Raw genomic sequence first — 23,287 nt, 5'->3', positions numbered from 1 at the left:
GAGCTCACCACAAAAGATAAGAGCTTTACGTGATTCCAGTCTGGATTGAGATTTGATGCTTTGTGGAGGTGGTATCGCCACATGAGATTCATTAGCAGACCCGATTGTGCATGAAGGAGAACAGGACCTTCACATAAGTAGGTGCTGAACTGCACTGTAGACAAGAATCAATGACTTGAACTTGATGCAAGCTGCTACAGGGAGCCAGTGGTGGGACTTGTGCCCGTTGAGATATGCCACTGCATTTTGACAGTGCATGCTGTGGTATAGCGGGTCTGTGGCTTCAAAAAAAAGCGCCATGTTTTAAATCCATAGAGCCATGTCGCTGTCCGTGGGCACGACGCGGGGAGTTAATGAGGTAGTTGGAGCGAGTCGCACCTGCACGTGTGGGTGCAATTGTTCTCAATTACTTCATTGGCTTCCTGCGGCATGTGATTAAGGCGCTGCGCCCACGGAGACACGAGTGTTTATATACGGGTTGGCTCAAGGAAGGGGGTGGGGGGGAATCAAAGATAGAAGAAATCAAAGACGAGAGGAAAAATGATCGAAAGTGAAGGAGGTTAAAGGACATGAAAGGCAGGCATGAGAAGTACGATCTGGCCACCTGGAAGGAGGAAGCAGTGCGAACTGGGGCCCTGTGAAGGAGCGTTAGCCGTGGCGCTCTAGGGGCTAGTTCGCCCCACTGACCGTTCGGGTGGAGTGTGGCGAGCAAGGCAGGTGCCCTCCCTAGGCTTCCGAAGTGTGACCATGTGAGCGCAAAGTAAGAAGGGAGGAGAGCCGACCTCGGACGGTCTGGCTGTGAAGCTTGGAGGTCTGCCAAAAGGAGCTTGTGGCTGCTGAGTCTCTGCCAGCTACGTGAGCAATGGGTGAGCCAGGGAGAAAGAGAATGAGGTGGACTGAGATCGGAAGAAGTTAGTCTGCATTTTTAACCTCTGATTTTTAACGGATTTATTTATTGATTTTGTTTTATCCCTACTTTTTACTGGATTTTTATGGATTTCTTTATGTATTTTTAGAACACTGCACAATTGACACTTTTGTTGGATTTACTTGTGTTTTGACTTTTCTTTTAATAAAAGCACTTGAGCACTTTTTTCCACCAACCTCTGGCCTCATCAGTGAATTGTCCTCATATGTCAGCTCATCTCGGTCATAACTATCGACGGTGTTGGTTCAACAGACTCCCATTTGGGAAGAGGGAGTCTGTAGGGGACCAGCATCACCACACATGCGGCTACTACTGCCAATTCCGTTCAGGTTACTAAAATAAGATTCCTCTACAAGAGGTCACTCTCTGACAAGCCAAAGGGCCTGACAGTCCCAGAGGACCTCAGAGCAGAGCTGCTGCTTCTATGGATCAACAAGGAGCTGAAGATGCCAATGGTTAGAGATCACAGGGAGAGAAACAGGGCAGACCAAGAACATGTTTAGGATTGTCAATTCAACCACTAATTCTAATGTTCCATAATAAAAAAAAATAATAATAAAAATCTGGGGGTTAATATATGTTCCTGTATGAAATACATACAGTAACCTGCTCTTTCCACAATAAATTGCTTATGAAACTTTCATAAAGACTGAACACTTAATTATTTTTCAATACTAATAAATGCTGTAATATAAAATATGTTGAAGACCTTGACAACCCACACCCTTTTATTTTTAGTCTAATGACTTCAATTTTTTTGTGGACCTTTGATGTTACACTGAATTCACTGAAAATGGCAGAAAAGTATTGAGTGCCCAAGGTTTGCTTGCTACTGCTAGAAAGATCTAAGCCGCTCTTTGATGAATGTGATGAGCAGCTCTTGAAAGCACAGCTCCCCGGCTGCTATTTGGTTAGACTGCTAGCTTTCATCTTATGTTGGACTTGTAGGACTACTTGACGTTTAGTAATTGTAGGACTTTGCTTCTTGTGCTCTACTACAAAGTTTTATCATCCATCATTTGTTAATTGCACTTGCCTCTTAATCACTCAAAACATTTTTTCCTCATTAAAATGTCCATAGAGTGCTGCAGGCAGAACAAAACATGGTTCAAAGTATGACTTTCTCTGCTTTTTCTTTGATAACGTCGGGGTGTGTGTATCAGGCATCTGAAATTTGCCTCCTACTGAAGAGTAAATCAGCTTAGAGTTAACCTATTAGCAAGAGGGTGCTGAATGGAGACCCATTTGTCTGGAAGGGAGATCCTGCAGACCACCCTGTATTATATATAAAAAAAGGAAAAGGGTGATCTTTGTCACTGGACAAAAGGTTCTGTGTTTCACTGGAAAAAAAAGCAGCCATCCAACCAAAAGCAGAAACAGGCTGGTCTTTGGTTTTAAATCTCCATGCCTTATGAATTCAATCACTTAACATAGGCTAGAAAGCCATTTTAGCATTTACTATCTATATTAAGCATCTTAATATCATATCTTAAATTTGATTTAACTGTTCTAAAGTTTTAAACTGGCATTATACATTTTGAAATGTAATATGGCTTATGAAGGCTATGAAATTACTTTGTTTGTTCAGCATCTCCTGACTCATTGACTGATCTGCCGTGAGATCCCTGGTGAATGTGGTTGTGTGAAGCTTCACTGTGGTGCAACAGTAGCTACCTGACAAAAAAGGCAAAATAATTGTGATCCAAGTTCAAGAACAAACAAAATGTTAGCCCCCTAAGAGGATGTTAGGAGCACGCGCTGTTGGCACATTGCCGCACCCACCACATGACGAACCAACTCAGGATCCCAGATTGGAACCCGAACGTAGTCATGCAACAGGTGACACCTCAGCACCACACTAGTTCACAGCACTGTTCATAATGCAGCGACTGTCAATGTTTGTGTCAGGGGAAATGTGGAAGTCATTCCTTATACTGTGCTAGCCTGCAATAACACAGGAGGCATACTGATCATGCAGGTCAGGCACAGACATTCTACACTCTCAAGTACAAGCAACAGAAAGAAAAAAAAAATAAGAAAAGTGCGACAAGAAACACACTTATACTGTCCCAATTGCAAAATAAAGCTGTGTGCTGGTGACTGTTTTAAATCATGTCACACAAAACATGTGTATTAAATCCGCAATCAGCACAGCAGCAGTGACTAGACCTACCTTTTCTACTATATTTATGCTAACATTTTGGTATTTGTGTTTCTGTTATACGTAATAAGATTTTTTCTTGTTTAAAAAAAAACATTTTTGGCTTGTTTTTCCTTGAGTAAACACAATGCTAAAGAGGCTATACTACCTGAACATTAAAATAAACAGCCTAATAAACGGCAGAATTAAAAAAGAATTAATTCATCCCCATCTAATACACATACATGCTTCATGTAGTAATGATTCAGCATAACCAGTTTGTAATTTCTGAATTAACACAAGAAAACACATTAATGGAAGGGTCCAATTAAAAAAATTAATTGGTGGGAATGAAAAACTGCAGCCACATGGGGTACCAAGATTCTGATTTATATGTTTAGCCTTCAAGTAAAGAATTTGTCAACATAATATAATACACTTGGATACCAACAACATGTTTAAGTGTTACAGGGTGCTTTTGAATTCACTTATTATTATCGTTTTGTGTTTTTTATACTGTTGACAGTGCTGAAAAGAAAATGAATCTTCCATCAACGAGTTCTTGCTTTAGTCACTGAAGCAAAATGCTTCTCAAAAAACCCAGGCAAGCAATTACTGAACTTTGTTTCCTGAAACAAATTTTATTTTATAACAATAGCAATTGATTACTTTGACCTTTTTTTCCCCAAAGTGGCCCAGGAGCGCTTAATGCAAAAAATAATCAATGTGTACAATTAAAAATTGCTAGCAAAAACAAAATATTGCATAAAATTAAAAATCAGTGTTCCATATAATAAAATGGTGCATAAAATTAACATATTTGCATAAAATTGGGTACATGATTTAGCATCAAAAAGTGGGTGTGTAAAATAAGATATTGCATAAAATTAGCATAAACAATTACTGCATTAAATAATTTAAAAATTAAGCCTCAATCCTGGGATAAAGAGGGAATAAATGGAGCAATTTGTTGTACCTTCTCATTATTCATTTATGATCTATTATTTACTGTTACAATTTACATTATGGCACACAATGTTTTCATCATGGGCGGCACGGTGGCGCTGCTGCCTCGCAGTTAGGAGACCCGGGTTCGCTTCCCGGGTCCTCCCTGCGTGGAGTTTGCATGTTCTCCCCGTGTCTGCGTGGGTTTCCTCCAGGCGCTCCGGTTTCCTCCCACAGTCCAAAGACATTCAGGTTAGGTGGATTGCCGATTCTAAATTGGCCCTAGTGTGTGCTTGGTGTGTGGGTGTGTTTGTGTGTGTCCTGCGGTGGGTTGGCACCCTGCCTGGGATTGGGTCCTGCCTTGTGCCCTGTGTTGGCTGGGATTGGCTTCAGCAGACCCCCGTGACCCTGTGTTTGGATTCAGCGGGTTGGAAAATGGATAGATGGATGTTTTCATCACCTCACCAACTCACCAGATTAGATTTTGCCCACTCTTACTGCATGTGTAACTCTTTTCCTTCAGACATGCCAAAGAAATGCGGTGTTGGTTAATTGGCCTGGAGATGGTGATGTTAATGTGTGTGAGTGTGTGTGTACCCTGCAGTGGACTGGTGCCCTTTCCAGGGTTAGTCTGTGATGCAGGTATGAATACCACAGCATTCATCTTGGTATCCTTATTGCTTTGTGTTTGGCTCAGTTATCTTTAACCTTCTGATCAGTAATACTGTTTGTGTCTATAGTATGCCAAGTAACTGGAATATAAAATAAAAAATTGTGGCACAAACACAGCAGCCATTGATCAACACAAACTAAACCAACCAGGAGACTATGGAACCTCTGGTGGCTGATTAATGTGTTTTGAGGCAGCTCTTGGGGCACACTTTTTCCTCGATTTATAATTCTCATCATCTCCATATTACTTCATTTTTATATTAAAAAAACTCTTACTTTTTGGTATCAGAAGATGGTATCTGGATTGAGAAGGCCTCACTCTGAAGTCTCCAGTCCCATAAAGAAATCTCTGCATATAGAGGCAACATGCCTCAGTATGCTGGTTGATAAAATATGGATGCCCTCTTTGATAATTTGATGCAAACTGTGGTCAAGCACCTATTCGCTTGTAAGTAAGTTTTGTACTCTCCGAAATGACATAAAAGAAGTTAACAATGAGTAGCAAAATATGTCTTTGGAATGCAGAACACTGATCGAAACTATCAGTCACCATAATAGGCAGATTACGTGAATGGGAAGTCAGGAGGGGCCATTAGGGTCTAAGCTTATGAGATGAGAGGTTAGGAGCACACGCTGATACAGTGCATTGCCGCACCCACCTCATGACAAACCAACTCAGGATCCCAGATTAGGACCGGAGTGCAGCCATGCAAGGGGTGACACCTCAGCACCACACTAGTTCTAAGCTTATGGAACTGAAAGAATGAAACCACAGCAATAATGTTCGAATCTTGGGATTTAAAGAAGTTTCTATAAATAAAAATGCCACTGAATTTCTAAATAAGTTTGGTCTTTTTTTATTTCCATCCTTGCGTGATTTTGTTCCTGTAGTGGAGAAGTGTCATAGAATCTGGGTGCCTTATTATAATTCATCTCACCCAAAGCCATTAATATTAAAGTTTTTCAACTATTCTGACCACCAGGTTAAATCTTCAGTAGACAAAAAGACTTCTATAATCTGTTCTATGAAAGCCAACTTCAGTTTAACAGTAGGCCGTACCAATGGAAGAGAAAAGTTTGTGAACTGTGTTTCCAACTATATCTGTTCCATCTGAATATTTCACATACCTGAGAAACTTGATCTTTGACAATGTAAAGTTAATTCTAGAGCCCGTCTAACTTCCAAGGTACTGGCATGTTCCTCTTTATCTGTAGTGGGTGGGCTAGGTGCCTGCGGTAGTTCAACTTTAAGTTGTTCTCTTTTAGCGATTATGTGCTCACAGGCATTGCCCAAGTAGTGGGTTCTGGAATGCGAATTGTTACTGGGTTGATTCGGGGCAGGGTTTGGGAGGAGAGCACTGTAACCTGTTTCAGATATGTGTCGTTCCAATGGGGGAGGAGTTGTGTGATTGCAGAAATGCCGATTCTTCTTATCTTCTCGTTTATTTTCTTCTGCTATATCTTTTTGTCTTTCTTCATTGTGTTCATTATTAATCTTTACCTTTCCTATTTGAATGTCCAAGGAATTGAAGTAAATGTCAAATATACAAGTCCCCTTGATTACTTATGTTGCAAGAGAGTTGATTTTGTGTGCATTCAGGAATCCAGGTTTAGTCCAGAATGTGCCCAGATTTGAAAAAAAATATGCTAAACTGTAATAATTTTGTCATTGGCTAACGCTATGAAACCGAGCAACTTGCAGCCTAAAATATATGACATGGGTTCGGAGAATGCAGGCAGATTCTCTAATATGCTGATTTAGAAGGTTAGTAAGAAACTAGACCTCTGAAAACTCTAAAGTCCTACCCTTCAGAAGCTATTATTTTTAGATAGATAACATGTCTCTCTCTCTCTCTAGTCTTTCCGCAGATTAGGTCACCACATTGGATTCCTCAATTACATTGTCAGAACTTGAGGATTTAGATTTCTTAATCTCTGGAAAATCACCCAGGGCCTGATGGGATGCCTCCTAAATTACTTCTAGCACCTCTATATATATGCAGATGCTGAACTCCGTTGTTATCTCCTCTTCCAAACTAAAACCGCCTCATTTAATTCAGCCTTGTTTACCCTCATTTTAAAACAAGATAAATAAGTCATTGTACTCCTTAACTGTCACCCAATCTGTTTGATGAAATCTGATACAAACCTGGCAAAGCTCCTTGCACACTGAATGCACTTGGTTATTCACAAATTAATTCACCTAAATCCGACCAACTGTTCTCATAAGGAAGCAGATAACATTTGTCTCCTTCTATGTACTATATCCCACCCTGCCCCAACCTAGAGCTCCTTCTGCCAGTTGATATGTGGAAGGCTTTTAACCACATGAACTGAAATCTTCTTTGGAAGATTTTGTACTCTACAGTATGTGTTTTGGTAAGATCTATATTAACCTGATCAAAACATTCTTTTCCTCCCCAGTGGTGTTAATTCTCACCAACTTGCCAACTTTTCAAAGCTTTCAGATTTAAAAGGTGCCACACAGGACTATAACCTCCCCTCGTTACTTTTTGATATTTCACTTAAGTCCCTTGTTATTGCTCTTAGCAATCCTGACTTGGTTACCACTTTTGCAGCCTATGACTCCTGTTTTAAAACCTTCTATATGCCGATATTTTTGATCAGAAGAATGCTCCTTCTGATCTCTTGTACATGTTCTCTTCACTTCCTTGAAATTAATGCCATGTCTCCCTACTTCACATTACTAAATTTCACATGCTTGCCAAAATTTGCAAAAAGATGAGAGATTGGCTCTTCTCCAGTTTGTCACAGCTATACTCCTATCTTCTATTTTCCTGCTTTCTGCACTGGTGGCAAACCCATCTCTTTTCCACTCTGGACAAGTTAAGGTAGTACGACACCTAGTGACATTTCTGATAACTCCAGACTCAGAATGTTCCAATTACTGAGACCTAGGCCTTCTGTCCCTCCTTTTTTTTCTCCATCTCCAGCTCAGCTGGGTACTTAAAGCAATGTCCCAATAACCTCTTCCCTACTTTTCTACTCCCTTTATACCTTTCTGTATGTGTTTTCCCCATACCTAAAGCCATAGGCATCCTTATTTGCAAGTTTAGTATATGGTGTCAGGTGGACCTACACTGTTTATTAAGTTTGGCAGAGTAACCTCTCTTCTTCTCCCTGTTTCTTGAATTGATACGCTTACTAACATCTGTACATTCTCTAAAAATCCAAAACCTATACCTTGCCCATCACAAACTTTTATCATATGCATTTGTTAGCTGATTCCATTTGTTACCTTTATTTCTAAAACTTTTGTAGGACTTTTCTTCATTTGTTTTGGGTATTGTCTACCAGTCTCTACTTTTTGGTCTGCTGCCTTTATCTGCCTGTCTTCTGTTCTTTCTATTAATATTCTCATTTCGCCTCATTTTTCTTTCGGACCTCTCTACTTTTACTCTCACCTTTATCCAATAGAGGTTATTTTTGTCTTGGTACGATCACTACCAAACTAATTTTACTGGAATTCTCCTGATTCTCTCTTTGTAAATTTCTGTAAATCTTGTTTATTTAATCTAGTCTAGCATGACCTTTTAGCAATGCAGATCAACAGATCTGGCTCCAGCTTTTAGAAGTGACACTTGGCTGGGCATTATGTAAATCTGTATCATTTTTCCAGTGCATACGTTTAATTTCTCTCTCTTTTTCCCTGACATTAGGCTCCTTGTATCTGTTGTCCCGCACCTCCAGAATACATCAATAGCTTTTGATCTTTTAGGAGGAGCTTTGGGTGAGGTTGGTGGGTGGTGGCTATATGTTGTGTTAGGTGAGGGGAGGGAGGATGTGATGTTATTGCTTACATTAATTGTTATTAATTGACTTATAATGATTTTTATGACTGTTTATCCATCATTAATGAATCACCTGGTAATCATAATAGGTATGAATGAACAACTCCTAGTGAATTTTGCTGTTTTAGTTTCCTGTGAGAAAATGTAATAAACCTAGATGATTCTTTAGAGTAATACATTTACAGGTAAAATGCAATGTATCTTTTCTATTAAAAAAGGTACAGCTGTTAGTGATGCTTGAACCATTCAGGAATGGGTCAGTGGTTACTGACAGTGCCCTTTTGAATGGCATCATCTGAACAGAATATTCTTTTACTGACTATTGTTTTATGTGGTGGCTTAGAAACATTTTGTTGAGGATTAATGAGAAGAGTACTTTATCCATTCATTTACCAGACGGCTTTCATGATTGCAGTGCCTGCAGAATGCATGCATGCACGCACCTGTAGTTATAATCCCTATGCCAAGTAAATAGTCCTGCATGTTTTTAGGGTGTAGTATTGAAAAACAGTGTCTTGAACAAAAGTTTTACAAGCATGGGAGATATGCAAAAACCAGGCATAGGATTCTAAACTAGTCAGCTGGAGCCACAAGGTGGTGAAAACATCAGGTTATTCCTTGTAAATTTTACAAATAAATAATAATAATAGAATATCTGTAAAATACAACAAATTGATATATTTATTCCTGCAAAATCCTACAGCTGGGACGTAATTCTGAGCGAAACGGACCCCTGTGTGAAACAGCAATGATTTCTGCAGTACAAGCCAATTGTGGTCTCTGTTTCCCCACAACCTTGCAAGTGCATAAGAACGCATTACAGAGTGAAATATTGGAAGGCAGTGGCTGTGAACTGGAGCACACATGGCCAAGTGTACTGCTAGTTTCTCAACATTGACAGTTTGATTTTCTTGGTATCCTTGACTGTGCTGTTGTTCACAGGTGTTATATTGGTAAATTCCAGGGACTCCCTGTATTTCTGTTTTCAAGATGACATTTCCATTTTGAAATGCATGTCCATGCACCCATTGTTTGGTGTTCTGCACAGTCACTTTTTAATGTGAATTTTACATACCTTTCAGCATTAATTTCACCATCCAATGCACCTAATTTTTTATGTAAAATGAATATTTTACTTTTTTTGATAGTTTTATTTTTAATGTTAATTTCCAACATCCTGAATTTTAATTGTATGCACTGTTTTTTGCACTTCGTTTTACAATATATGTTCTTAATATTTAGTAGGTTTAAAAAATGTTCCACTTGCCTGTATACAATTAGTATGGCAAATGAAGCACTATACTCCGCACAGAAGGCCAAAGTGTACCAAATTTTACCAAAGGTGTTGGGGATAAAGGTTCTGCTTTTACCAGCCTTGCCGGTCTTTGTGATCCTCACCAGGAAAAGAGCATAGAATATGACTTTTTCAAAGAATTTATTATTTAATGTTGCTGTTTGTTTTTTGATATGTTTTAAGAATAATACTGCTTTTAACAATAGAAACACAAAGGAAACTCTTACTATCACAATACAAAATGCAATGCAAGCGTTAAGGATTAACAAGGTCAGTAAGAGCAGCCCTTAGTGATAGTGTTGATTGGTGAAATGTCAGATAGCGTTTTTCACAATGAAAATTGAATGCATTGTATTGTTTTGTGCTTGTGAGCATATTATCCGCAGACTCTGTTGATACTCCTACATTACCGATTGTTCTTTTTTCACTTTTCAGCAGATAAAATACACTTTTCATATTTGAATTGATAGGTCAGTTCAAACTGCATTGACTATGGAGGTACTTGTTGGACTTGAAGTCCAAGCACGCACAGAATGCATTTTAAATTTATGTATAGTCATTGCATGCAGAGTATTAAAGAAAGGGATCCTGTTGAAGGTGTGGCTGGAGACACAAATCAAAGAAGAATCACATGCCATTATACTGAAGTTAGCAGTGCACTCAAGACACTGTACTGTGGGTGGAAACAATAATTAAATACATAAAAACACAGGCTGCTTGTAATAAAACCTACTCACTTGGGCTATCTTGCATCTTTTACAGGCACTGTAAGCAGCTATACATTATTCCGGTTACCAGGTCATTCTCACACGACAGGGGGTTTGCAATAACACAGGGACGCCTAAGGGTGGGTTTGGCAGTGAAGTCACAGGAAGACAGGAATAGACACCACAAGGTCTGTTAAGGCCAACATGTCAGGTCTCACACCATTCCATACACAAGTAAACAAACATGGAACATGGAAAAAAGTGCACAACACAACATGTATTGTTGTCTTACAGTTACTGTTGTGGGAAGCGGTCGTTCCTTTTTCTCACACTTTCGCATATATGCCTTAAAGGTTAGGCAGTCCGCACGGCTCTTCGCCTGCCAGTTACCCTGAAACTACAGGTTCAAGTAGTTTATTTACAACAAAAGTGCTCATTTATTTAGTAATAAAATAAGGAGACCAACATTCTCCATCTCATTATATCTCCTTTATTTTCTTCTGGTTGACAGTTAACCAAGGTTATTGGGAAATGTAAAAAGTAAAAATAGTCAGCAGTCTGTTCTCTACAACTCCACTTTTGAGGTTTATACTAATCAAAGAGTCTGCATGTAGCACATTTTTGATCAACAGTATTGAAAGTATTTTGCTGTTAATGTATCAGTGAGAAATCATTGTTTTAGAAGAAGGCAGACACTAACCCTGGACAGGGCAATAGTCCTTTGCAGGTCATATTAATACAAACACACTCCCTTATTCACGGCCAAATTAAATCTGCCTATCATTCTGTATGTATTTGGAAAACAAAAGGAAAACCCTCACAGACTTGGGAAGAATAGCCAGACTGTATCCTGGGCAGGTAAGATTTAATCTCTGTATTTGTGAGACAGCAATTTTAAAAATAGTATAACACTCAAATATTGAATGTATCATATCACAGCTGTTGCAAGTATCCCACTAATGACATCAAGTGAAAAAAGGCAAAATGATATAACATTTAAAATATAATTACTTAGGAAAAAAGTATCTTACATAGATAGCAACCAATTGACTCAGTGTTAAATTTATTCAGCAGTGTTATACAGGATATTGGAGGCAAAATTGGTTTTATTTATTTAATTTTTTTTATTTTAACAACTAAAAGCACACTAAAAATGTACTGGTCTCATCCAGATGTCCACAAGCATAATGCCCTAGAAATCAACAGGAAACAACCCAGTACACTCAAGGGGATGCAACAAAAGGCCTTTAAAAGTGAAAGCACCAATCAATGTAAAGACACAGTTCCAGGCCCCCCACAGCCTGTGGATACATTACTGAAGATGTGTAAACACCATTCCCAGTAGTGAGGAAGTGAGGTTGGTGGATGGTCTTACTTCACCACTATTGCTTTATTACCTTAGCTGCCACCAGACTATAGAATACAGAGCACAAGCAGTGGGTAAAATCAGAACTAATGAAATTCAAAGATCAACATACCAAAGTAAATTTTCAAAAAAGCTTTACTTGGTAAACATTTCTCAGTTCATTGTAATATAATACAAGATTCTTTGAATTTGTCTATATAATAACCATGTATAGAGTAATTGTGGTGTTACAGAGTTCACCTTGTGCAGGTAAGAAGGTCCTTCCCCTGTATGATTTTTAAGTATTCAATAATAAAGTACTTACAGTATATAAATGGAAATAAGCCAAAGAACATTTACAATATGTTTACAAAACTTTCTTTCCAACTTGAAAAAAAATCAATTAAAGTGAAAGGAATTACAAAATAGAAGAAACAAGAAAAAAAAGAAAGAAAAAAATCACTGATGGAATGAATCCATCTTCAGCCTACTTAACTTCTTTTTTTGGTGCTTTCAAATGTTGTGCAAAAACACCTACTATGATTGCCATGTCTGTCTGTCTGTATGAAACAACTCCACTCCCAGTGGATCAATTTCATTTCACCTTCTGGGAAATCTGTCCAGGCAAGTTTAGTTTTAACTGAATAAACCACACTGTACAATATTTTGAAAATTCATAATCTCATAAAAAAGCAATGGTGAACTTGTGTATCATAAAACAGAAAAGTATTCTGTGCAACTTCAATTATGGATTAGTTTTACTGTTTTAGATTTATCTTGTATATTTTGTATATTTTCCTGGTTTTACTCATCTGACACCTGCTTTTGATGACAAAACAGATCCCCAAACAAGTTAGTGAAAAGTCGGAAGATGCACATGCACACAAATCTCGTGTACACAGCTCAATTCTCTTGCTGCTTTGAGGTAAGTTAACTGTAATAGGAAAAAAAGATGCCAATGCCACTTAACTAGAAATGAATGTAAAAATAAAGGGATTATGTAAGCTTTGCTGTGTAAGCATAGAGTGAATAAATAAGTACTTCATATTTACAGTACATTACACTAAAACAACTTTACGGCTACATTACCTGCACATTATATAATTCAGTATTTCTCGGACACAATAATTTAGCAGCAAAGTACAGACCCATTCTCCATGATGGTCTAAAGCAGCCCAAAATTTTACCTTGAGACATCAGAGATTTTAACTCGCCATTCTACTGTTTCTTTAAAAAAAATGTTTTGTTTAAGAAATCTAAACTACAAATAACCACAGACCTTCCACAACCAATCACTAACAGTAGGACATCAATTTGTGCCATTATTACATCATCCTAATTGGAAGCTGCTGTCTTTAGAGGCACCACAAACTATGTTTTTATTTACACAATATTGTAAATTGCTGTTAAAAGCATACATTTAATGTAGTCTAATGCTTGTAACTGCATTCAATCTGTTATTTTTAATGTGGCTCATTGTTACAAAAATATTTAATGAACAATAATGTGATAATTAACTCTCTAATGGAGTAACTACATATTTTTTAGTCCTCAAGGTTTACCAATTTCCTTGGTATGTCACTCACCATTAAGCGCTGTTTAACCTTATGAATATTAGAAGATGTGGCTTGCTGTAGCAGGCTTCAATGATTTGTATATTGTAATCAAAGAGCCGCATAGCTGGCGTCAATGAACATACATGTATTGTATATTAGGTCTACTCTCTTGCTAGGCTATATTCAGACCAGCTACAATTTATATGCCTGTTTTAAGTGAAAATGGCTCGATTTTCTGAATACAGTGGAACCTCGGGTCATGCCTGTAATTTGTTCCAAAACTCTGGTCGCAACCCAATTTGGTCGTGACCTGAAGTAATTTCCCCCATAGGACTGTATGTAAATACAATTAATCCATTCCAGACCGTATGAACTGTATGTAAATATATTTTTTTAAAGATTTTTAAGCACAAAAATAGTTAATTATACCATAGAATGCACAGTATAATAGTAAACTAAATGTAGAAACGTTGAATAACACTGAGAAAGCCTTGAACAGAGAAAATTAACATTGTAAGAGTTCACGCTACAGCCTTACGAACCGCTCACTGTAAACACTTTTTTTTAACGAGTTTTAAGCACAGGAAAAAAAAATTAACATTTGAAAAATCCATAATTTATACAAAAACTAACCATAAACAACCAAGAAAACTAACCTTGCTTTAGTCGAGTTCTGGCATGAAGGAAGTGAGCAGGAAGCTGGGTGGAGAGGAGATTACAGTTTTGAGGTAAAGTCCTTCTGCGCGATGCACGTCTGACCAAGAACAATGTACTGTACAGGAAGAGACTGAACACATGCGTAAATCACCAGCGTGTACAAAATGGAAGGGAAACGAAATAGAGCACAAAGAGTTCACAGAGAATGCATGGAGAGACTGAACAGGTGCGGAAATCATCGGCGCGTACGAACCGGAAGGGAAACTGGGTTATTCGTCACCCGAGTATGTGGTCGTGAACAGATGCAAAAGTTTGGCAAACTTTTTTGATCGTAACCCGATTTGTACGTGGTCCGAGACGTTCGTGACCAGAGGTTCCACTGTATTGTAATTGTTATGAATTTCATCACTTTTACAGAATTTACAAATTACATCTGAGTCTGTGATATTTCCAAAGGCAGTTGGCATTAATTTTTATCCACTGCCTTGTGCTTGCAGGAGATGTTGGGGTTTTCGTAGGTGAATTGGGTTTCTTCCCATCCACTCTTTTCTTCACCATAGCTTCGCAAATCGTTTAAGTTACCTCAGGACTAACAGCCACCAAATTTTCGATGAACAATGTGGGGTGGGACAGTCCTAATACAATAAAGAAATAAAACCTTTTTGCCTATGGACTTTTCAATTCTCACTCAATAAAAACAACAGTATCTAATAGGTATATAAGTAGATGCAAAATAATCCTGTATAACAGGGTTGTCCAGGTTTCACTGAACTGTATTAAGTGGTTTGGTTGAAGGATGAATGGAAAATGGTGGAAATGTAAATGTACAGTACTTAATGTTCATTTAATAAAATAAAAAAAGAAACGTCAGCCTTTTTCATATGTAACACTTACCAGAGGAAGTGTTGATATGCCCGTTTTTCAAGTATATTTTGTTGCATAAAAATATACTCTGATAAGCTAAATACACCCAAAAGCCCTCCAGAGATGCTCACTTAATGTCCAATCTCTCCCTTACATACTCTATAAATACACTGCTCTCATTCCAGTGGTGTTAACAGTCCTAGTAAATCCCAAAACATTTCTAAAATATTTCAAAAACAGTTCCAAATGTAGTCTTATTTTCTATTATTTACATTTTTAAATGTAGAAAACAATGATTTGTCTAGTGTGCAACTTCCATTGTGGGCTTGTTACCCGTAAATAACTAATCTGTCAGGCTACACTCCTACTACTTTTATTATCTTCATTTCTTAAAGAGCAGCAGTAAAAGATGCTGCTTTTCACAGGTTATTTTGAACATGAAAGAGGAGCCTCAATTTTACTGTTTTACTGACGTCCGAAGTTCGATGCCCGAGAGGGAGTGCAGTGGAGTGTGTACACCTGATGAGCCCAGAATTAGGGCGAAACACGTGTCGCATACTCTTTGCATTATTTGACAGTAAACTATTTCAACCATATATATATATATATAAAATATATATACACACACACATATACATATATGCATATATACACACACACTGTGTGTATATGTATATATATATATATATATATATATCTCAATGTCATATCACAAAAGTGCTAAATATGTTATCTTTGAGTGTCACTAATACCAAAATAAGTCTCTAGTAAGTAACTCTGTATTTGACTTGCCAGTCTGCCAGCCAGCTTACATTGCTGACTGCCCTTATATAATTACAAAATTCAACGAAATAGAAGTGTAATGATAATCCCTACCCATGATTCAAGTTTTTCGTATCTTTGCTAATTTATGCAAAGAGTGCAACATAACAATGCAAGTAATACAGAGTGTCAGTTTTTAATCGAGATTGCAGCTTCAGAGATCTTTTTTGCGTGCCAGGAGCAAAGGTGTAGGTAGAGCAGTGTTTTCCAACCTTTTTTTATGTGTTGTCACATCATTTTGTAACCCAAAAAATCCCAAGGCACACCACATTTCTACCAAGCAAAAAAGCATTAAATCTACACATATGCTAAACTTTCAGAAGGGGTAGGACGGGGACAGCAAAAAAAGCAGCTCAGAGATTGCTGTTCGCAGACACAGACTGACACTTTGGATGCATTTTCCAGCTGCTTCTTCCCTTTTCCTACTCATACAGGCAGTCCTCTCTCTGCCTCACTCCACTGACCCAGGGTTAGAGGCAACTCATATGCTCACTAGTCCTCTGCTCTGCAAAAGTCGATGGAAAACATGCACCCAGGCAGATGGGCCCATGACACTCCTTCTGACTGCTAAAGTACTCTCTAAGACCTGTGTCTGCAAAAAGGCAATCATGGAGCTACTTTTATGTCGGCTTTTACAGGTTGTCCCATCCTCCTTGGACAGGTCCCGACCACCTGCAGAGCAAATCTCTCTCAGGTCACTACACTGTTATTTCCACAACACACCAGTTGACAACCACTTGTGTAGAGTATAATTATCAAGTCATCGATGGTGATGAACAATTGAGGATAGTATTTACAAAGTTTTAACAAAGGTTTTAATGTATGCCCATCTAAGAGTTGCTTATTCTTTCAGTTAAACCAGTCTTCAGCACTGCATTCAAAGTCAAGTCTTTTCAATATTCTTTTACTTTGAGACATTTGTGTCTCATATGCAATGCCAATTAATACACTGGCCTTGTTTTCTTATTGCCTTCTTTTCACTTTGCCTTTTAGGAAGGCATTCAAATTCAAGTTGTACCTGCTCAAGGTAAAAAAAACGTTCAGGTTTAAGGACACTGTTTAAGTTTAAATTCCTTTGTGTTGATTGTACATTAATTTTGTGATTCAGTGTGTATTTACTTCATGATTTACAGTATATATTAATTTATAGTTATGTTTTAATGTGAGATGTAATTAATCGTGATAAATTGCATACATTTATGCAATTAATTTATTTTTTGTAATTGATTCCCAGTCCTAATATACACACATACACATTCTCACACACACACACATACACACACACACGCACACACACGCACACTAGGGATTTGAAGAGAGACCATTATTTATTTTAATCTATATTTGTTGAGGCAGCAAAATTATTAGTATTTGAATAAAAGCGGAAATAGGCATAACATTCCTTTCTGTTTTTGTTTTCAATTACACTTCTAATTTTACAATTTTAAGTGTTAATATAAGTGTTCTTCAATAAATTATTATAATAATAATAATGAACAATTAACATGATTAATAGCTTATTTCTTCTAATAAACATAAATATCATTGAAAAGAAAATAATTTTAAAACTAACATTCATTTCCTAATCCACACTCAAACCAAAAAACTAAACTCTACACTAATAAATGCCTTTGTGAACATTGTGAACGCCACAACCACCCGCCCTATTTGAGGACGCTGAATAGACAGAATATAAACAAACAAAATACACATTACAAATGAAAAACGTTCTCTCTTAAGTACTATATGGCAAGGACTAAACCTTAATTAACCCCTGACTGAGTTATCTGGCAGAACACAAGTTTTATTCTATATATAGTTATAGTTAGAATACTAATGTAAAACAGATTCAGCCTTGTTATTACAGTGTTATATTATGTAACTTCTCAACAACATAACCTAATTTTGTTTATGGTTTTCCTTTTTTTTAATTTCTCTTTTAAGTATTTATGTAACAAAAGTTTTTATATTTTCGTTTTTTCACCAAAAGTCTAAATTAAAACAAGAAATAAAACAAGTGAAAACAAACTTTACTAGGAAAAAAAAGTAATTACCCAAAAAGTAATCAAAGACAGTCTGGAAGCATTCATGCAACTGAGACTGCAATGTGGTTTAAGAGCCTCTCAGAGACCCCGTACTTCCTACCCCTCTTTACGTTTGTAACTGCTGCCTTAAAAGCTTGCACATAAGGAACCACAGAGGACACAGAAGCTACATCCTGGTACACAGTACATACTGCTTTCTCAAATGGGTTTAGTATATTCACCCAGGCCTGCACCAGCTCCCATTGCTGGTGTGACAGTACACCTCCCAGATCCATCTCTACACTCATGGAAGTCAGTACCTGCTGCTGTTCCAACAACCACTGAAGCACTTGAAATGAGGAATTCCACCTATTAGGCACATCATGCACCAAATTATCATGACAGGAAGGCTGAGTTCTTCCTGGATCTGATGGTGTTTGTTCACAGCTTTGTTTGATCTATGTACAAACCCATTTATCTTGGGAGCAATCACTATCACATTGGTCACTCCCTGGCAGTTTATTTAGAGCAGTTGCTACCACCAGATGAACATAATCAATCTCATCCACTGCTCTGACCATGTTGGAGTCATCTGTTACAGAATACTCAACAGAAAATTTCCGTCCAACATTATCTTGCCATTGTTTCACAAGGCCCTCGAGGCAAAGCAGAATACTGGCTGCTGTCACATGTTTGTTTATGCCTTACTATCCCATCTGCAGACAGTTTGCATTCTATCCAGTGGCCAGATATGTGTGCATTTGAAAATTTGCTTTTCAAATGTCTGATGTGCAGTGCACCCCTTTCCCTTCTATTTTTAGGAGTGTTTCGTTTACTTTTGTTTTCACATCTTGATAAATTTGTGGTACAACCTTACAAAAAAGTGCCAATAAGATGGTAGTTGGTAACAAAGTGCAACTACATTGAGAAGCTTATGAAAACCACCTGGTCAAACAAGCTCTGCTGTGTCTGTATCTTCTAAGTTGAAACAGTTGTACAGTAACTTTGCTAGAATAACTATAAATAGCACTCTAGTTCTCTAGTGTGATATCTGGATTATCTGCAACAATGTGACATGCAGGCTGACTAAGTAGTGAGCAAAGCATGAAGGTGAACTAGCCAACTAAGTAACTAACTACACCACCAGAGCTAATGTAGGCTAACACTTCCGGTCAAACAAACTCCGCTCCACATAGTTCATGTCCAACAGTAAAACAAAGACAAGCAACGTTATACTAAACTACCTTAGCAAACCAGTTAAGGTAAAAAAAAATAATCAAAACAAAATAGTCACAGTGGAGTAGCATTGTACTGGGTTTATTTTAATTGGGTTGTACTACTCCTTTATAGTCTGTGCTCTCTCTCCTCTCCAGTCTCCTGTTGCCTTCCAGTCATGTCAGCACAAGCTGGCAGAGCACAAATTGTGCACTTTTTTTTTTTTTTTACTTTGCAAAGAAAAATAAATTCAAAAATATTTGTACAAAGTATTCGTAAAAAAACATTATTTGAGCTTTGCAGAATACCATGTTCAGATTTAGCTCCACCTCTAATACACACACACACACACGCATACACACATATATCTATATACTGTATATAATTGACCAAGTCGCCCGACCATGGGGTATGCACGACAGAGCCCCGCCCACCAACTCTAATCCTCCTCCTGCGTCCACCCTCGCTCTTGAGGCATGAGCAGGCAGTGCACATGGGGTACGCACGACAGAGCCCCGCCCGCCAACTCTAACCCTCCTCCCGTGTCATGGGATACGCACGATAGAGCTCCGCCTGCCAACTGTAACCCTCCTCCCGCGTCCACCATCGCTCTCGAGGCATGCACACTGCCTGCTCATGTGACCACCCCCAACTCCTCACCAAACACATACTGAGTCGCTTTGGTCTATGCTACAGTCCACATGCACTTCTGAGCCACGTTGACTGTTCATTTTCCTAACATGGCCACCGCTTCACATGTATTTCATGGAAACAACTCTTCTTTCAAGGTTATACAAATTCCTGCATCAGGTAACTGTTTCTTTCTATCAGACGGATATTTCTGGGAAAACGTCATCGACGAAACTGTTGCTTTCGAAACATGGCTGTAACCTTTGTTTGCCAACATTGCAATAACTTCGGCGACGTGCTGTCCGTTGTTCTTAGTCACGGAAGCATAGTCATACAGTCTGCTCAACAATACGCTGATTACATGAATACTTCCAGAGTTTATGGTGGCGAGGCAGAAATTGTGGCAATGTCCCAAATACTATCACCATTCACTTCCGAGAACGTCCTTCATTCCCCGAAGAATTTCTTAGCAGTCTTACTCCCACTGGCATGCCTCCGCATAAACTCAAAATTAAAATTGGTTCAGTCGTCATGCTTCTCAGAAACCTCATGCCAGCAAGAAGTCTCTGTAATGGCACTAGACTGACTGTTACCAGCATTCACCGCAATGTACTGGAGTGTAAAACTATCGCAGCTGCTACCTCACAAACTGTCCTTATTCCCCGGATTTCCTTGACCCCATCAGATTCAAATTTGCCTTTTACTTTTACATGTAATTTCCTGTTAGATTAGCCTTTGCAATGACAATTAATAACGCACAGGGCCAAACTTTCAAAAAGATATGCCTATATCTGCCAAAACCAGTTTTCAGTCACGGACAATTGTATGTTGCTCTCTCCAGAGTTCCATCTTTTCATTCACTCACAGTTGTATCCTCAAACCCACCCCATTTGGACAACTGTGTCTTTCAGGAAGTGTTCACCCATCAATAAATAATTATGCGGCGTATACTATGCCGCAGGTCAGCTAGTTATATATATTATATTTATATATATATTATACAGTAGAACCTCGGGTCATGACTGTAATTCATTCCAAAACTCTGGTCACAACCTGAAGTAATTTCCCCCATAGGATTGTATGTAAATACAATTCATCCGTTCCGGACTGTATGAGCTGTATGTAAATATACATTTTTTTAAAGATTTTTAAGCACAAAAATAGTTCCATTATACCACAGAATGCACACTGTAATAGTAAACTAAATGTTTACTTACTTCTTCTGTAATGTTTACTTCTTCTGCTTAGGCTCCCTTCGCTTGCGTTCTCGCACTCTCCCTCTCTCTCTCTCTCACTCACGTTCTCGCGCTCTCTCACTCGCTTGCTGCACAGGGAATGCACAGGGAGAGACTGAACATGTGTGGAAATCATCGGCGCGTACAAACCGGAAGGGAAACTGGCTTCTTTGTCACCCGAGTGTGTGGTCGTGAACAGATGCAAAAGTTTGACGAACTTTTTGGTCGTAACCTGATTTGTACGTGGTCTGAGATGTTCGTGACCCGAGGTTCCACTGTATATATACATATACTCTGGGGGCTGTGCCCCATACTCACTTTGCTCGCCCACCCCACAACCACCAACCCCGGGGGCGTTTCACACTAGCCACTTTGCGTCTCTGCCGCTCGCATTGTGAAGGGGGGGGGCTGAACGCACGCTAAAGAGATGCGGACGGATCAGCTGCTGGCTGTCTGCTAGCTGCTACCGAGCTGCGGGCTGCGCATCGATCATTTAAAAGCCTGTACAGCAGCTGTCCTTTTGTCTCACTCCCATGTCTCACGGGACATTAAAGTGTCTCTGAGAAATTGTTTGTAAGTAGGGCGTGACGTGAAAGAAGTCTCGCGGGACTTCAAAGTGTCTCTCCAAGATGATCACGTCTCGACCCAAGATTTTTTTTTGGTAATAGATATATATACACACACACACAGACACACATATATACACAGGGTGAGTCAAAATTCTGTTAACACTAATTGTACAGCTATGTATATACTTATACAGTGATCCCTCGCTATATCGCGCTTCGCCTTTCGCGGCTTCACTCTATCGCGGATTTTATATGTAAGCATATTTAAATATATAATCGCAGATTTTTTGCTGGTTCGCGGATTTCTGAGGACAATGGGTCTTTTAATTTCTGGTACATGCTTCCTCAGTTGGTTTGCCCAGTTGATTTCATACAAGGGATGCTATTGGCAGATGGCTGAGAAGCTACCCAACTTACTTTTCTTTCTCTCTCTTGCGCTGACTATCTGTGATCCTGACGTAGGGGGTGTGAGCAGGGGGGCTGTTCGCACACCTAGATGATACGGACGCTCGTCTAAAAATGCTGAAAGATTATCTTCACGTTGCTACCTTCTGTGTGCAGCTTTTATGTATGCTGCACGGTGCTTCGCATACTTAAAAGCTCAAAGAGCACGTATTGATTTTTGACTTTGTTTCTCTCTCTCTCTCTCTCTCTCTCTCTCCCCCTGCTCCTGACGGAGGGGGTGTGAGCTGCCGCCTTCAACAGCTTTGTACCAGCGGTGCTTCGCATACTTAAAAGCAAAACAGCCCTATTGATTTGTTTGCTTTACTCTCGGTTTCCTTTGAAGAGGAAGATATGTTTGCATTCTTTTAATTGTGAGACAGAATTGTCATCTCTGTCTTGTCATGGAGCACAGTTTAAACTTTTGAAAAAGAGACAAATGTTTGTTTGCAGTGTTTGAATAACGTTCCTGTCTCTCTACAACCTCCTGTGTTTCTGCGCAAATCTGTGACCCAAGCATGACAATATAAAAATAACCATATAAACATATGGTTTCTACTTCGCGGATTTTCTTATTTCGCGGGTGGCTCTGGAACGCAACCCCCGCGATGGAGGAGGAATTACTGTATACAATTTTTGTGGACAATTTATGTGTCACATATAATACACGTGTTGAACATGATAGCGAACAGGTTGAGACAGTCCTGTAAATCGTCTTGCACATATGAAGTATGTTTTGTGAATAAATTGTTTCCTAATTTTGACTCACCCTGTATATTACACACACACACACACACGCACACACACACACACAGTATGCAAAGGTTTTAGGCAGGTGTGAAACAATGCTGTAAACTAAGAATGCTTACACAAATAGAAGTGTTAAAAAATTATTTTTATCAATTAACAATGCAGAGTGAATGAACAGAAAAGAAATCTAAATCAAATCAATATTTGGTGTGACCATCCTTTGTGTCCTTGGGTACCTAAAAAAATTTATGCAGTTTTAAAAACAGTTTTTGAAGGAATTCAGCAGGTAAGTTGTGCCAAACATCTTGGATAATTAACCGCAGATCTTCTGTGGATGTAGGCTGCCTCAAATCCTTCTGTCTCCTCATGTAATCCCAGACACAATTCATGATGATGAGGTCAGGGCTCTGTGCGGGCCATACCATCACTTACAGGACTCTTTCTTTACACTGAAGATAGTTCTTAATAACACTGGCTGTACGTTTGGAGTCATTGTCCTGCTGCAGAATACATTTGGGGCCAGACACCTCCCTGATGGTATTGCATGATGGATAAGTATCTGCTTGTATTATTCAGCATTGAGGATACCATTAATCCTGACCAAATCACCAACTCAATTTGCAGAAATGCATCCCCCCAGACTTGCAAGGAACCTCCATCATGCTTCACTATCGCCTGCAG

General features: G+C 38.8%; 1 protein-coding gene across 2 annotated transcripts in view; it reads right to left on the bottom strand.

The window, feature by feature from the left end:
* The window catches only part of map6d1 (MAP6 domain containing 1), a 47,342-nt gene that overhangs the window by 4,833 nt on the left and 19,222 nt on the right, over positions 1 to 23,287 (bottom strand). Inside the window, exon 3 of one of the 2 annotated variants that reach the window (XM_028825733.2) lies at positions 10,791 to 10,895. The exons of the other annotated variant lie outside the window; for it this stretch is intronic. Coding sequence (XP_028681566.1) covers positions 10,791 to 10,895 — 105 coding nt within the window. The remainder of the gene's footprint in view (positions 1 to 10,790; positions 10,896 to 23,287) is intronic. 2 annotated transcript variants of the gene reach the window in all.

This window comes from Erpetoichthys calabaricus, chromosome 2 (genome assembly GCF_900747795.2).
Source record: "Erpetoichthys calabaricus chromosome 2, fErpCal1.3, whole genome shotgun sequence".
Taxonomy (NCBI): Eukaryota; Metazoa; Chordata; class Cladistia; order Polypteriformes; family Polypteridae; genus Erpetoichthys; species Erpetoichthys calabaricus.
The sequence above is the reverse complement of the archived record's forward strand: the minus strand, read 5'-3'. Positions and strand labels throughout refer to the sequence as shown.